This window comes from Dendrobates tinctorius, unplaced genomic scaffold (assembly GCF_039654945.1).
Source record: "Dendrobates tinctorius isolate UK_male_01 unplaced genomic scaffold, ASM3965494v1 ptg000062l, whole genome shotgun sequence".
Lineage (NCBI taxonomy): Eukaryota > Metazoa > Chordata > Amphibia > Anura > Dendrobatidae > Dendrobates > Dendrobates tinctorius.
Window position 1 is genome coordinate 39,156,077 of NW_027361730.1, and position 17,469 is coordinate 39,173,545.

The 17,469-nt window shown below is 44.6% G+C and overlaps 1 protein-coding gene across 3 annotated transcripts in view; it reads left to right on the plus strand.

Annotated features, from left to right (window-relative positions):
• Positions 1-17,083, plus strand: part of SCAMP5 (secretory carrier membrane protein 5) — an 83,469-nt gene extending 66,386 nt beyond the window's left edge. For all 3 annotated transcript variants that reach the window (XM_073579574.1, XM_073579573.1, XM_073579572.1), the window contains 2 exons: positions 5,840-5,957; positions 13,715-17,083. In XM_073579574.1, coding sequence (XP_073435675.1) covers positions 5,840-5,957; positions 13,715-13,909 — 313 coding nt within the window. In that variant the 3' untranslated portion in view covers positions 13,910-17,083. The remainder of the gene's footprint in view (positions 1-5,839; positions 5,958-13,714) is intronic.
• Positions 17,084-17,469: the final 386 nt, after the last annotated feature.

The following is a 17,469-nucleotide window of genomic DNA, read 5'->3' on the forward strand; positions in this document are numbered from 1 at the left end:
GTCAGGAGCGTCCTCTTTCGCGTTCATCTGGGTCTTTTGCAGCTTTTGCCTAAGCTCCCGTCTAATCACCACTCTTGGTGAGGTGCCGGCATTTATTGCTCCTGACGGGCCGCAGCTGCGGTTACAGGCCGCGTCCAGGTGAGTCAAACACACACCTTTCAGATGCATATTTCATTGTTAATAACATCTGTGGTTTATTAACAGTTAAACGTAAGCACTACCATGTCCAAACGGAGCGGATCTCTGTACCACAGAGCGGATCTCGGTAGCAACATAACTTGATTCTCCACCCTCAGGTGGGTCAGACACTCTCGTGTCAGGTACTGATGGTCGCGGTTTTACTGCAGCATGCTCTGGACCCTATGTGCGAGTTGCCCCACAGGAGTTTTTGCCACACCTTCTGATCAGTTTACAGTACTGTCCGCAGGCTATCTTTACTGCAGGTGTTACGTCTATCTCTAATATTTGGCCAATAGTAGTTTATAAGTTCTTGTCTGTCCTAAGGGCCTTCGCGCTACCACAATGCCTAAGCTCCTTATCTGTGGGAACTTACTTATTCTTTCTTACAGACGTCGGGTAAAGCCTCCAGCAGCTCAGACAGGTAACTTCTGACCGTGACTGGAAAATGTATCCCACCTCAGACAAAAGTGGAATCTGACTCTGCACAAGCATCGACCAGGGTAGAAAGCTGCTCCAGTCTGGGATCCAAGGATGAGTCTGGTGATAACTCGTTTCTTCCTTCAAGCTAGAATTGTATCTTTTCCCTGTTATCCTCGGGCGTGTTGTCTTAGACTTAGGTAAGCGGGTCTACTCACCGCAATCCCCTCCCTGCTCCAGAGGGTCCAGGATGGATTTGGTCGTTTACATCGTCATACGGATTGACCTGCCTTTCGTCAGCCTTGTTGTCCTCTGGGGTCTATTTTATCTACCTAGAGCCAACTTTCCTTACAGTTGACATAGTCCATGTTTTGCATGGACTTTCCTGGCTCGACTAATCTCTTTTCTAAGTCCGGCTAGACTATTTTTTCCATATCCACCCTCATCCCTGAATGATGGGTTTATCTTCTCTTTGATCTCAAAGTAATGCAGTAGCCTTTGTTCTACCTGCCTAGTCGAGCGATCTGTTGTCTCTTCATAGCCATCCTGAGCCTACATCGCGACAATGAGATCCAGGTTATTCCCAGGTGCCATTCAGTACGTTTCCAGTGTTCGACTCTTTAGCAGGTTCCCAGTGGCCTGCTCTCAGGTCCTGTCATTTTCTCACAGAACGGACTTCAGCTGTTTCCAAACAAGGGGACGCCTCGGTATATCTCTTTTCTCACGAGTGCTTCGCAAAATTGGACTACTTCTGCGGCTGCGACCCCTCTGGTTCCAAGTTTTCCACCACAATGGTCCTTCCTCTCCCAGAAGTGCAACCCTCAGGGATGACAACAGCAAATTCACACAGTAGTTGGCAAAATTCTATAGCCGCGTGGCCTAGCTTGCTCATCAGAGCATTCTTTCTGGACACCAGTCGGAAGATTTGACCGTCCTCACTGTTCAAAGAATTTTTCTTGCATGGAGACATGGGTTTTCGCCTATCTAAGGTTCCATTTGGCTTTCGGTTTCACGAGCGAAATTATCCCTCAACAACTTTCCGTTCTTTCCATGTGGCTCCAATAGGCCAAATCATTGAGGTCACCGGAAGGACAAGCGCTCTCCTTCCTCAGGCTGAACCTCGTCATTCTTCAGCGCTTTTTTCCTCAGCGTGACTTTGGGGATCTAGGTTTGAGTCCATACTTGGTTTTTCTCAGGAAGAAATTTTCTTCATTCAGCATTTGCCTCCTGTGAATCGCATGGTTTTCCCTTGTTCCATGAAGCTCTTATCCAGGTCCTGATTTCTTCAGGACTTTGGCGATATCTGTGTTTGCAACGGGCGGGTTCCTTTTCCTTCCAGTTGGTAGCCTGTCCTTTCAGACTCTCAACCACCCTTGAGGTCTCACAGAGCCTGTAGCAGCCGTGGTGCACTTCCTGTGGATCAAGGGTCCACTCTCCATCATTCTGAATTCCCTTTCTTTCGTGCTCCTTGAAATTTTACTTTGTAACGCTCTCGCATCAGGCTACCTTTGCCACTGCAACGGTACTTATCAAGCTCCGGCTTGAAGTGTACAGGTCCTCTGGCCTCCAGGTCAGCGACTGCTCGCGGAATCTGGTCGGCATTAGTAGGGTTACCGGCTCAGAAAGGACTGCGTTCTTTTGAGTATGATGAACTCTGCCCGGGCAGTGTGTGTCCTCCTGGCGGTACTCTTTGGGCGTTTTCTTCAGAGCCCATGCCTAGCTTCGGCAAGTGCCGGTCGGGGTAAAAGACCTCGCAGGTGACCTTGCAGGTGACGAGGGTGACTTCCTCGTCCTGATTGGAGGAGTTTGCTGTTCCCTCCCCTTTGGGACTGCTTTGGGACGTCCCATGGTTTCCTGTGTCCCCCAATGAAGCGATAGAGAAAACAGGATTTTTAGTTGCTTACCGTAAAATCTGTTTCTCTGAGCCTTCATTGGGGGACACCGCAACCTCCCAAGTTGAACAGCTCGGTTACGGCATAATATTGTTAGTGTCGATTTGTGTTTTCTGTGTTTTTTATCTCGTCTACAGATTTCTTCTCCTGCTTTCTCACTAACTGAACATCCTACTTCCTGTTGATAGGGTGTACACTGCGGAGGAAGAGTTACCTTTTTTCCTGCATAGTGTCAGCCTCCTAGTGGCAGCAGCACATGGTTTCCTGTGTCCCCCAATGAAGGCTCAGAGAAACAGATTTTACGGTGAGCAACTAAAAATCCTGTTTTATGTAGCAGTAATGTGTAGCTACTCACTAGGGCTGTGTGCACACGCTGCGGAATCCGCTGCGGATTTTGCAAAATCAGCAGATAAATCCGCAGGTCAAATGGCCTGCGGTTTTGCCCTGCGGTTTCACCATCTCCACAATGGTGGAGATAGGAAACCGCTGCGGATTCCGCAGAAAGAATTGACATGTCAATTCTTTCTGCGGTTTCAAAACCGCAGGAAAACCGCGCAGAAAAATCCGATTCGTCTACACAGCCGTTTTTTTTTTTTTTTTCCATTCATTTGAATGGTACTGTATCCGCAGCGTGTGCACTCAGGTCAATCACATACGGAATTTTGGAATCTGTGGGCGTTCTAGCATTTGAACTTCCAATGATCAAACCTTTATCACATGGCCTGTGGGTAGGTGATATGTTCTGTTTATATTGGACAACCCCTCATTTATGATCATGAGAAAACCCCTTCATGCTCAGGATTTAAAGTGAACCTGACAGCTTATACATACTGTGAAGTCCACAGGCAGCATGTATCTGTCACTAGCTATATGATCTCATCCAGGTGTGGTTCTTTCTTTTTTCCTCTAAAATTCTGCAGTGTTTCACAATAAAACATACTCTAATAGCCGCTGGGGACAGAGCAGTGCTGAAGACTTGTTGGATAGGTGGGTCCCCGGCAGCTGTTCCCCGCCCCTTGCCCTGGATTGACAGGTCTCTGCCTAATAGTACCTATAGGCAATGACTTGCGAGGGGAGGGGAGAAGCCACCGGAGACACGTCTGTCTGGCTAGGCTCCAGCACGGCTAAGTCCCTTGCATCTTTTAAAGTTTGTTTTTCTTGGAAATGCCCGCAGCACTTCAGGGAAAATACATAGCTGTTTCCATACAGCCAGTGACCGATATATGCTGCCTGTGGATGGGGCAGTATGTATCAGCTGTCAGGTTCACTTTAAGTATAGACAACTTTTAAGGGGTTTCCTCATGATCACAAATGAGTAAAAATGCAAAGTAGTTGTAAAAGTAAGCTACTTTGCATTGAGCATCTTCTAAAAATTCTTAGTTCTGAAGCACAGAGATTTTTAATTTTATTTTTTACTGCTTTGTCTAGGTTACTGGCCCCTACTGCAGTCTATCAGAGGTGGCAGGTGTCCCAGGCAAAGAGTTTGTATTATAGAGCTTGCAAGCGCTACTCTGAAGCTGGCTGTATTTAATGATCTGGCCGTCTTCAGTGCCCATGTGCTACTTTGGTGCTGCAGATGTGACGCTCCCTATGCTTGCAGCATAGTCAACCATAGACATTTCATAGCAGTGGGTCAGTCAATCCCGCTGGTCCGAACTGTCAGTCTGCAGGACAGCATCACCCACTTGTGGCAAAGAGGACACCTGAGAAATAGAGGAGCGGGGTCATCTTGAAGATGAAAGAGAATAACCTTTGAAAGGGGATCTGTCTGCTTATAGTTGCTGTATAAACTAAGCAGGCTTGCCTGGAGCAAGCACTCCCTGTCTGCCGAGAAATCTCAGGCAAGCCAGCACTGTCAGTAACCAGTGAGGGAGGCACGGCCTGCCAAACCATTGGGTGGGATTGAGCACCATAATTGGTGTATTTGATAACATGTCCTTTTCTGCAGAACAGAGGCAAAAATTGGCATGCTAAAAGTGAAGATTTTTTTTGTAAGGGGGTATATGCTTAATTTATACTGTCAGTTTGGGCTGAGAGACTTCCTTCAATGATCTATAGCACCACAATCCACTATATTATTACACATGCACTCAAATTGACCTGTGACCGACCTGTCCTTTTTAATACAATATCTCATAAAGTGGATGACGGCACTTTCATGTATTGGTGCGCTCCTCATAGTATATTTACATGAGACCTTCTCACAATTTAATTGCACAATAAAGATGGTTCTCTAGAGACTCAGATACACAGTTCCTGGGTACATTCATTAAACTGTCATAATAACAGACAAAGGCAATCCATGTTTCTGGTATATTGAAAGCAATGATCTGCTGAATTATTTTTAATGGAGAACAGTGTGTTGTGGTGATCACTAGACGATCAGAGCTAGGATGTCTCAATTAAACGTCATCCAGATTTCGGGGAGACACCAGTACTTCTTAATATTATGACTTTGCAAAGTGTTGTGAATAAAAATAACCTGCTGTTTTTTTCTCAAGAACTCAAATGCAGGCTATGGTAGCAGACTACAAACAAACCCTCTGTGTAGTCAGATCCTGCAGTCACCTGGCCTCTTTACTCTACTTTTTGCAAACTTAAAAGGAATCTGTCAGCAGGTTTTGCTATGTAATCTGAGGACAGCATGAAGTAGGGGTTAAAAAACTGAATTCAACAATGTCACATGTCAAGCTGTGTGCTGTTGCACTGAAGGTTTTATCACCTGATGATGATCATTGCTTTGACTAGCTGGCATGTGCTTGCAAGTCCCATTCCACCCCTTCTCTGATAAGTAGCTCACTGACTATATACTATGTACATAGAGAGTCTGGTGTGGGTGAGGTTGGCTTGCTCAGTTTTCCTGCATCGCTAATACTAAAAACTGTGTCAGAACCGCTGCACCCAGTGAACTAAGTGATACATTGTTGGATTCGGGGGGTCTTTTTGCCGACATCATGAAGCTGACAGAGGACGTAGCAAAAACCTCTGAAAGATTCCGTTTCACAAATGTATGTAGGTGGAAAGTATGGCTGCAGGATCAGACTAGTCTTAATTTATTTTCAGTCTCTCCATAAAGACTCACAGGTCGGTAAAGGAGATGAAGACACAACAGGCTATGATCGTTTTAAATCAAGAGGTGTTCTGTTCTAAATGTGGCCGGCTTTACGGATAATCCAGGAAACCCTTACGGATCAAGCTCCGGGATGCGCTCCTGTGTTTCACATGATTCTAGAGTGTTTTATCAGATTGTAGAGTGGGTGGAGGAGCACAGATTTTATTCTCTACTTCTAAGTTTTTTATTGTTTTTTTTTATTTTATTTTGTCTTTTTTTTTGTCTTGTTGTTTTTCAGTGGCTGGATTGCTTCCATCGGCTTCTTTGGAACAAATGTGGGATCTGCTGTGGTGATGCTAATACCAACCATTATGTTCACGGCTGTGGCTGTTTTGTCTTTTGTGGCATTGACTAAGGTATGATGAAAATTACAGAGTTTATTAGGGAATTCAGCACTGCATTCAGAGCATGCCACTGACATTTTTAACTTTTATGCCTTAGGGTTAGCTCACACTGGGCGTTTTTACAGCGGTTTTTAATCTGCAGCAAAACCTGATCTCTTGGCAGGAAAGAAGCTGCAGGTTTTGCTTGGTTTTTCTTGTGTTTTTTTTGTTGTGATTTTGGCATTCTAGATTTGTCTCTTGTGTATGTTGATAAAGTTTAGTGCAAAAAAAATCCTATTCTACAGAATCAGATTTTGGAACAAAAAAAAACCACAGCAAAACCTGGTACCTGCGTTTTTGCTACGGATTTTCAGCTTTTTTCACCACCCATTCATGTCAATGGGTGAAAAATGCTGAAAAAGCCATGAAAGATGTGACATGTTCTCTTGTGCACAAAACCATACAAAGCACAAAATGCTGGTGACAAAAAACCCAAGGTACCTGCATGAGATTCTGAAATCTCAGACTTTGCTGGCACTGTAAAACGCAGGTGAAAATTTGCATTTAAAAAAAGCTGAAAAGCCTTGTGTGAATTTACCTTTAAAAGTGTTCCAATATTTTTTTTTTTTATTTATGATACTTTCCTGTTTAAGTATTATTGTGTTAAAATATTTTTTAAATGTTATTTCTATTTTCAGCTTTTAAACATTAGGGGAGCAGCTGCTGACATTTGACATGAAAACCAAGTGTAGTGCTAGCTGGCATTATTATTGCAGTAAACATGTGCAGGATCTGCTTAGGCCTGTTTCACCCTTCAGTTTTTTGTGTCAGTTAAAATCCGACCAAAAAGGTGGAAAGCGGATCCGTTCGTAACTGATGTGAACGGATGCCACCGGATCCGTCTTTTTGACGGATCCGCCGAATGAAGAATTTTAAAGGAACCACTGCCCGAGAGAGAGAGAGAGAGAATTTTTTCTCTGTCCGCCAGAAATGATTTCAGGGTTAAATTTCCTCCTGACTTCATTCCTCCGGTCATGCGCTGTATAAAAATGCGGATCCTGCAGTACACAAAACGTTACATGGTCCGTCCAGGCATCTCGGCGGACGCAAAAAAATTGACATCCGCAAAAAAACGGATCCAACGGATGGCCATCTGTCAAGATCCGCCGGTAATTCAAGTCAATGGGGAAAAAAACAGATCCGCCAAAAAAAATGGCGGATCCGTTTTTTTGAAAAAACGGCGGATTTTGACTGATGGTGAAAAACGGAAGTGTGAAACAGGCCTTACATGTGTCTAACGTCACACCTTAGCATTTGCAGAAGGAGGGGTGAGGCTAAAGTTTAGGATCACCCTGCAGCACCTCTTTGTTAGTGACTGCAGTGTGATTCTGACCGGTGGACAGTGCCACTGAGGACCGGGGGCATCGCCGATTCTAGATTTACTGCAGAGTCCAAAATTGAATGGACGCCCCACAGTGCAAAATAGAAATGCAGGTAAATAAACTCCTCCATTGTTTCTGGAGTTTCATTGTAGGCTATGTTCACATGTTGCGTTTTTGCTGCGTTTGTATTGTCTCTTGTGCATGCTGATAGTTTAGTGCCAGCCAAAAACACCGCAATACAACTTAGGGTGGTTTCACATTAGTGCTTTTTAAGCGCACGCACGGCCGGGGGTAGCTCCGCCCCCGAGCCGGCTCTCTGCCCGGCGTGCCCGCCCCTTGCTTGTAGCGCCGCCTCCTAGCGCACAGCGGCGCCTGCGATCGGCGCACCCTATCTTTAGCATAGGGTGCGCAGATCGTGCGCAGGCCGTGCGCTAGTTGCGCTTTGACCTGCGCTGTGCACTTTTGACGGTGCGCCGTGCGCGCCAAAATCCAAAAAGTTTGATTTTGGCGCGCACGGCGCACCGTCAAAAGTGCGCAGCGCAGGTCAAAGCGCAACTAGCGCACGATCTGCGCACCCTATGCTAAAGATAGGGTGCGCCGATCGCAGGCGCCGCTGTGCGCTAGGAGGCGGCGCTACAAGCAAGGGTCGGGCACGCCGGGCAGAGAGCCGGCTCGGGGGTGGAGCGACCCCCCGGCCGTGCGTGCGCTTAAAAAGCGCTAATGTGAAACCACCCTTAACTAGGTTTTCTCCATCCGTATCACATTTTTTTTTTTTTTTTTGGATGGATATGCGTGAGACTGTTTATTTGTGTGGAGAGCTGACGTGTTTAGTCATACCAATTTCAGATCCTTTTTTTTATTACATTTTGAGAGAGGTGAGGTGACTGAAAAGTCTCAATTCTGGCATGTCAATTTTTTTTTCACATTTCCCATAGTAATAATAATAATAAATAATAAATTTTATTTTTATAGCGCCGACATATTCCGCAGCACTTTACATTTCAGAGGGGATTTGTACAGACAATAGACATTACAGCATAACAATAATCACATACAGTAGATTATAACAAATACCAAGAGGAGTGAGGGCCCTGCTCGCAAGCTTACAGTCTATGAGGAAAGAGGTAGACACGAAAGGTGGGTGGTAACAATTGCCCTGATTGTATTGACCTGCCATAATGTTAAGTGTGTAACAGTACAGACACAGAGGGCTAATGGATGCATAAAGCATGTGGGAACATGATGCTGGGAACCTGGTTATGGTAAAATTTTTGGCTCTGCCACACAGGGATAGGTTAGGTTAATGTGTTGAGGCGATAGGCCAGTCTGAATAAATGCGTTTTCAGGACACGCTTAAAATTGTGGGGACTGGGGACTAATCGTATTGACCTGGGAAGTGCATTCCAAAGAATTGGCGCGGCACGTGTAAAGTCTTGGAGACGGGAGTGGGAGGTTCTGACTATTGAGGATACTAACCTCAGGTCATCAGCAGAACGGAGGGCGCGGGTAGGGTGGTATACTGAAACAAGGGAGGAGATGTAGGGTGGTGCTGAGCCATGGAGGGCTTTGTGGGTGAGGGTAATAACTTTATACTGAATTCTGGAGTGGATGGGTAGCCAGTGTAATGACTGGCACAAGGTAGAGGCATCGGTGTAACGATTGGTGAGGAATATGATCCTGGCTGCAGCATTCAAGACAGATTGGAGAGGGGAGAGTTTTGTAAGAGGGAGACCGATTAGAAGAGAGTTACAATAGTCGAGACGAGAATGAATAAGAGAAACCGTAAGAGTTTTTGCAGAGTCAAAAGTAAGAAAAGGTCGAATTCTAGAAATGTTTTTGAGGTGCAGATGACAAGAGCGAGCCAGTGATCGAATGTGGGGGGCAAAGGAAAGCTCGGAATCAAGTATGACCCCAAGACAGCGGGCATGTTGCTGGGGAGTAATAGTGGAACCACAGATGGAAATGGCAATGTCGGGTGTAGGTACATTAGTAGCGGGAGGAAACACAAGGAGTTCAGTCTTTGATAGGTTCAGTTTCAGATATAGTGAGGACATGATATTAGACACAGCGTTTAGACAATCGCCAGTGTTTTCTAGAAAGGCTGGCGTGATGTCAGGAGAAGAAGCGTATAATTGGGTGTCATCAGCATAGAGATGGTACTGGAAACCAAATCTACTGATTGTTTGACCAATAGGGGCAGTGTACAAGGAGAAGAGGAGGGGGCCTAGAACCGATCCTTGAGGGACCCCAACAGTAAGGGGAAGGTGAGAGGAGGAGGAACCGGCAAAAGAAACAGTAAAGGAGCGGTCGGAGAGATAGGAGGAGAACCAGGAGAGAACGGTGTCCTTGAGGCCAATGGAACGGAGCATAGTGAGGAGGAGCTGATGATCCACAGTGTCGAATGCTGCAGAGAGATCCAAGAGAATTAGCATGGAGTAATGACCATTTGATTTAGCTGTTAGCAGATCATTAGAGACTTTAGTGAGGGCAGTTTCAGTGGAGTGTAAAGAGCGGAAACCGGATTGGAGAGGGTCGAGAACAGAGTTTTCTGAGAGATAACGGATAAGACGGGAGTGGACCAGGCGTTCCAGGAGTTTAGAGATGAAGGGAAGATTAGAGACAGGTCTATAGTTAGCGGCACAATTTTGGTCGAGGGATGGTTTTTTAAGTAGTGGATGTATGATGGCATGCTTAAATGAGGAGGGAAAAATACCAGAAGAGAGAGAGAGGTTAAATATTTTAGTTAGGTGAGGGGTGACAGCAGGGGAAAGGGACTGGAGGAGATGTGACGGAAATGGGTCACTGGTGCAAGTAGTTGGGCGAGAAGATGCAAGGAGCCTGCTTACTTCTTCTTCTGTGACATAGTGGTTACTTAATGTTATATTTTGATTAGACCAGACTTTTACAAATGCGGAGATGCCAATTATGTTTTTTATTTATTTTTGAAAGCGATGCACGATGACTTGGGCTGACGTTTTCTCTGTAGGGGTGAAAAAAAACACATTAAGAAAATGTATGTGTTTGAAAATATGCCTAAAATTCATTAATGTGTATTTTTTTTGTGTGTGTGTTAAAGGGTGTGTAGAGAGATTTAACATACGGTAGTTCAATGTGTGTAATATCAGACTGTCACAAGACACTTATTACATTCCTTTTTCTAATATGGATTGTTAAATGCCTATTATAAATAGTAATACAATAAGTAGCACTTGTAGAAACTTGACTGCATTATCTGCAGTGCTTAAGGCAATGTGCACACGTCCAGAAATACGCGAGAAATCCTCATGCGTAATTCCCGCGAAAAACTAGCGTTTTGCAAGCGTAATTAGCTTGCAGAATACTAGCCTTTTTATCTTGCAGAATGCTAGTGTTTTCCAAGCGATCTGTAGCATTGCTTGTAAAACTGATTGACAGGTTGGTCACTCTTGTCAAACAGTGTTTACAAGTGTGACCAACTTGTGCCTATGCAGCATCAGTAGTAAAAAGATATAAAGTTAAAAATAATTTTAAAAAAATATTAAAAATCATGTTATTCTCACCTTCCGGTGTCCCACGCAGCATCCCCAGGCCTCAGCGATGCTCCCGGCAAGTCCCATTCCCAGCGATGCCTTGTGACAATGACCTTTGAAGTAGCGGTCTCGCAATACCGTAGCGGTCTCTTGAGACCGCTACGTCATCAAAGGTAATTGTTGCAAGGCATTGCTGGAAACGGGACTTGCCGGGAGCAACTCTGAGGCCTGGGGACACTGCGTGGTATACCGGAAGGTGAGAATAACATGATTTTTTATTTTAATTCAATTTTTTTTTTTTACAGGGATATGGTACCCAGGGCCTGGAGGAGTGTCTCCTCTCCTCCAGACCGTGGGTACCATCAGCACATTTTCCGCTTATTTTGCGCATGGCGGGCATAGCCACATGCGGAAAGTAAGCAGAACAATGCATTCCTATGTGCGGAATTCCCACGATTCCGCAAAATAATGAGCATGCTGCGTATTTTTCCGCGATGCGATTTCCACCGCGGAAAAATACGCAACATTAGCACAGCATGTGCAGAATGCCATTGAATTCAATGGGTTGCTTATTTTATGCGTTTTCGCGGTGAAAAAACACGGCAAAAACGCATAAAATCCGCAGGAATTCCAGACGTGTGCACATAGCCTAAATGCTCTTGGCTCCCCAGCAGTTTGGCCCCTGCAAGAAAAATGTATATTGTCTGCAAGACAAGACCCCCCCCCCTTGTGTCTCCCACTGTCAGATCCCCACTGTCCTGACATGTAGCAATAACTTTAAGGCTATGTTCCCATGATCTGGAAGTAGCAGCGCTGTGTTCACTCAACCGTGTGGATTTACTGCATCCAATTCATTTTATCGTGGAAATTTCTGTTGCGGACACTAGCGTCTCTGCAGCAGAAATTGACCTAACATAGTAACATAGTTTTGAAGGCTGAAGGAAGACCTTATGTCCATCTAGTTCAGCCTATTTTTAGTGCAGCTGTTCTGCATTGTTGATCCTGGGGAAGGCAAAAAAACCCACAGAGTAGAAGCCAATTTTCTCCATAGGGAAAAAAATTCCTTCCCCTAAGCTGGGTCAACCATCTACCTATAATATTATGTTATTCGTAACCTTCTATACTGTTACTCACAAGAAAAGCATCCATTCCTTTCTTAAATTCATTCAGTGAGTTGCCATCACCACTTCCTCAGGAAGAGAATTCCAGAGCCTCACTGCTCTTACCGTGAAGAACCCTCTTCTATGCTGGTGCAGAAATTCTTTCCTCCAAACGAAGAGAATGCCCCCTTGTTCTTGTCACTGTCCTTGGTACAAACAGTTCATTGGAGTGATCTCTGTATTGCCCTCTGATATACTTGTACATATATATTAGGTCTCCCCTAAGTCTTCTCTTTTCTAGAGTAAATAGACCTAATTTTGATAACCTTTCTGGGTATTGTAGTGAACCATCTCCATTTATCATTTTAGTAGCCCGCCTTTGAACCCTTTCAAGTTCAGTAATGTCTGTCTTGAGCACCGGCGTCCAAAATAGCACACAATACTCCAAGTGTGGTCTGACGAGTGATTTGTACAGAGGGAGACCTCTTCTAATGCATCCCATGACCCTATTTGCTTTGGTGGCAGCTGCCTGAAACACTGGGCACTCCAATTTAGCTTCTTATTGACTAAGATGCCTAAGTCTTTTTCCGTGTCTGATTTCCCCAGCAGTTTCCCATTTAGTAAGTAATTGTAGCATGTTTCTCCTTCCCATGTGCATAACATTACACTTATCTGGGTTAAACCTCATTTGCCATTTTTCAGCCCAATTCTCCAATTTACTCAAATCTGTCTGTAGTTGCAAACTGTCCTCCTTTGTGTTAACTACCTTACATAGTTTTGTATCATCTGCAAATACTGATATTTTACTGTGTAAGGCTAGTTTCACACTAGCGTTTATTCCATGCAGCGCACGGCGCCACTAAGCCCCGCCCCCTGCCGGCTCCCTGCCCACCCCATCCGGTCATCGCCGCTTACTATCGCACATGGACGCATGCGATCTGCGCACCCTATCTTTAGCATAGGGTGCGCAGATCGTGCGCTGGACGTGCGCTAGTAGGATTTTAGCGTGCGCTGCGCACTTTTGAAGGTGCGCCCATGTGCGCCGAATGCAGCATGTTGCATATTGGCACGCTCGGCGCACCTTCAAAAGTGCGCAGCACACGCTAAAATCCTACTAGCGCACGTCCAGCGCACGATCTGCGCACCCTATGCTAAAGATAGGGTGCGCAGATCGCATGCGTCCATGTGCGATAGTAGGCGGCGATGACCGGATGGGGCGGGCAGGGAGTCGGCAGAGGGCGGGGCTTAGCGGCGCCGTGCGCTACATGGAATAAACGCTAGTGTGAAACTAGCCTAAGCCATCCACTAGATCATTAATAAATATATTAAATAGTAGGGGGCCCAATACAGAACCCTGTGGTACCCCACTAGTAACCCTTGCCCAATCTGAGTATGCACCATTAATAACCACTCTTTGTTTCTATCACTAAGCCAGCTACCTACCCAGCTACCTGTGCGGCTCGTAAGCCCACTCCGCCGGTGAGTTTACGCAGCGTCAAATAGAAGCACAGTGGACATGGGATTTCTATAGATCTCATCCACGGTGCTTGTAATGTGGAACGCAGCGGTTTGAACCCAGCACAAGTGCATTACGTACAACACGCTGCTATTCCCGATCGTGGGCAAGCAGCCTTAAAGAAGAGCTTTGTTTAGCGGATATCCTGTGACATTGACTTTTTTGGTGATCCTAGACTGGTTTTGTCCTTCTGGAGGAGAGATATTTTTCAGCCCATAAATAAATAAAATAACAGGTGAAGTATGATCTAAATATTAACAGTTTTTCCCTTTAATGTACGCAGGTGCACAAGTTCTACCGTGGTGCTGGAGGCAGCCTTAGTAAGGCTCAGGAGGAGTGGACCACAGGCGCTTGGAAGAATCCTCATGTCCAGCAGGCTGCTCAGGACGCAGCTTTTGGGGCAGCACAGGGTGCCATGACACAACATGAACCTCAATACTCTGCCACACCAAATTATGGTTATTCCAATCAAATGTGAGGGTTTTCTCAGGACTGCAAGAATACATTCCTTAGGGTCACAAGGACCTCTCATTCCTGTTGTCCTCTAGTAGATCAGTTGTATCTCATTTTACCTACTTCCCTTTGATATGGTGCATAATTGATTGTGGTGTGTATGTTGTGTCCCAGAGAGAATCCAGGGGCAAAATGTTTTGAGAGTTCTATATACATAGCCCAACAATCGTTTTTTTGGAGCTATACATTGGATGCTATGTAGAAAATCCTAAAAAGGAAAAATTTAAAAAAGCAAAAGGCAATTGTATAATTAGTTGGGAACCTGTGTATAGACGAGAATGAAGGGTAGCCAGTGACAATAATGACATCAGTATGTGGCATCAAGCAGTCAGTATCTCTACCTGGCACTGAGCAGCCATTCTCTCTCTTGGCTGTGGATGTTGGGAAGTGCTCCTGTTGCTGCATATTGTTAGTACATTACACAGTTTCTAAATGGGGGGACTGCAGGAACGTTCCCTGTTGGCTGCCATGTTAAAGTTTTGCTTTTTTCATACCTCCTGTACCCCTGCGATGCATAAAGCATATGGAATCCTATAAACTTGTCCGCTGATCATATTGCAGTGGTCGTTGGCCAAACTCTGTCCTGTTATCTGCAGGAGCATTTGGTGTGTTGTTGGTTATTGAATAGTGCTGTATGATAACTGTAATTATGTGTTTTATGGAAAATCCAGCGCTATACATTTACAGACTAACCCAGTAATACTAATTCACTGTGGTCTAGCGAATTCCAGTAGTGTACTGGGCTACCGGCTACATAAAGGCACAGGCAGGGCCATCATCACTGTATGTAGTGCGGGGTCTTACACTCTGGCAAAAACTGGAACAATCGGAATCATGTAACACACATTCCGAGGGGGGAGGGAAACTGCACCCACTTTCACCTGTTCTTACTAATGGATGGAACCTTGTAGGTATAGTCTGCTAATAGTGGATTAATAATTCCACAACATTTCTTCTTAGAGCTATACATTGTGCCATTCCTCTTCTATTCCCGATGAAAATATATGAATAAATTGACAACTGGGTTTTACCAGTTGAAGGCGTGTCTTTGCACGCTGACACTTGCCAATTAGAGCTAACCATAGTGACACGCCCCTTTGGCAAGGAGAATGATGGCACCCAGTTACTTTATCCATACATCTCCAAAGGGGAATAACAGATGAATGGCACAATACAGAGTTAGACGAGAAACTGCTCAAAAAAATGATTGTCAAAAGGAATGGTGAGAGTTCTTCTTTAGGGTACTGTGAGCCATATTTCTTAAGGACCGGGTTCGTGTTTGGTTCCCACCTTTTCATCTTCTACTAAAAAAAGCCTTTGTGTTTTACATATTTGTTTTACCCTATGGGAAATGAGTTCCCTCTCCAGGAACAATGACATGTATTATGTAAGTCTCGCATTTACCCATGGTTTGTATTGACCTACATTGACAGCATGTACCTGAGCCTGACTATACGATTCCAGGCAGGTATGATTCACTACAAAACGCCTACATTTCATAAAAAAACAGAAGAGCCGGCTGGAAATCATATGAGGAGACCTTGCTAGTCCAAATTCTCCTCTCCCTGCTCTAGTTGGTTGACAGGTTTCTCCAATGTGTGTACATAGCAGGGACCTGTCGATCAACTAGAGCAGGGCGGGGAGAACCTGGGCTAGTCAGGTCTTTCTCTATGGTGCCCAGATGGATTTTCAAACTGTTATGCCAGATCGTTTTAGAGAGACATGCATGGCTGCAGTTGTGCCTCTAGGCTCCCATTCATGCTGCCTTAGGTTTAGGGCAATTTGAAGCAAGTGAAAGGCTTCTTTTACTAGTCCCTCGATAAATGGGCAGCTAACGTGTAAGGACAGAATTGTGGAATAATGATAAAATCCTCAATGTGAAATTATTGACTTCCCCAGAAGATGATTTGGCAATTTCTGCCCACCTTGTTTACACTTTAACACTGGTTTTGGTAACCAGGCTGAACAAAAGTCTTACTATCTTGAGCTGTTACATTTCTGTTTTTTACTATGCTCTATCAAGATATGCACACAAATGGCTAATCCTGCTCTGCTTACAGATCTATCGGCAGTGTAGCGTATGTTACATGTAAGGCGTGCTATATCGTAGCATCTGACGGGTCACTTAATTTGTGTGGTTTTTTTTTTTATATAATTAAGAATAAAATGACAACCACTCATTCCATGTACTTGCATTATGACCGTAATATAATGCAGCTTTCTTTGTGTTATGAGCACAGCCGGTGTCAGTGACACGTTCTCATTCTGTGTTCAATAAAAGCATGAATTCTGCAGCTCCATTCAGCGCTCTGCCAGGATGATGTGAATCCAAATTGCATCATGTAACTGAGGTCTTCAAACAGCCATTAAAGGGATTCATTACTAATTAAAAAGACTTTCTTTAGTGGCTGAGTTAAACCCTTCTAAAGGTACGTTCCCACATGGCATATATGTAGCACAGTTTCAGGTTTCCCAAAATCTCAGTGACACAAGGGAGAAGAAAATCCACAGAACGTAAACCTATGCTGCACATGTCACTGCGGATTTTCCCCTTTGCGATGCCAAGTGAGAACGGTGCAGCAAATCTCCAGGGTTGCAGCGGTTTTTATTGCAGATCTGAGTGCATTTTTAACTTTTCTCATAATTAGAATTAGGTGTATATCACAATATGTTCGAATGCAGAGACCAACAGCAGAATCTAATAGGTGTCATAAGAGAACATGACAGCGCTTTGTTTCATCCTCGCCATTCCCAGCCCTTGTGGTTGGATTTGCTATGAGCAAAGAACCCCTTTCATGTAAATGTGTAAGATCTGAGAAAAGTCGAGTTACCGCATTTTGCGAACATGCCCAATCTAAGGCATACCACCGGTTTCATCTGTGCCCTATTATCTATATTTGGGGAATGTACACATGATACAGAATAAGCGCTTTGCGTTCCTCCGAACACTCCACAGGTAATAACAGCGTCATGTATATTTCTGTTCAAGGGACTTTTGATCTGTAATGTCCAGAACCAATGACACTCTGGTATTTTGTCATTTTATGTGTAGTTTCTCTTTAAATTATTGATGTTTGGTGAGAAGAGTTGTGCACAACAAAGTACGTGATTCTATAAGAAAATAAAGCGTTCAAACTGATCTCTCGTGTCCGTCATTCATCTATCAATAATTGGATGTGTGAATGTGATTCATGGTCTTGGCGGCTGAGGCACTGGGGGTTACTTAAAGGGGTATTCCCATCTCCAAGATCCTATCCCAATATGTAGCAGGTGTAGCAATATTAGCAAATACCTCTTATTAGAAATGTAGTATAATTTTTCTGCTTTGCTAGGTCTTTCCTCATGGGCAGACATTGCAGAATCTTGGGTGTCCATATCACCGGAACATGTTTGTGCTTCTGGGTGGCCTGTGGACAGGTCTCTTCTTTGGTTTCTCTGGTTTAGAGCAGGATGATAAGTCTGCCTACAGTCCTGCCATGGAGCACAGACCTTTCATTAACTGAGAACTTCTTACACAAGATGGAT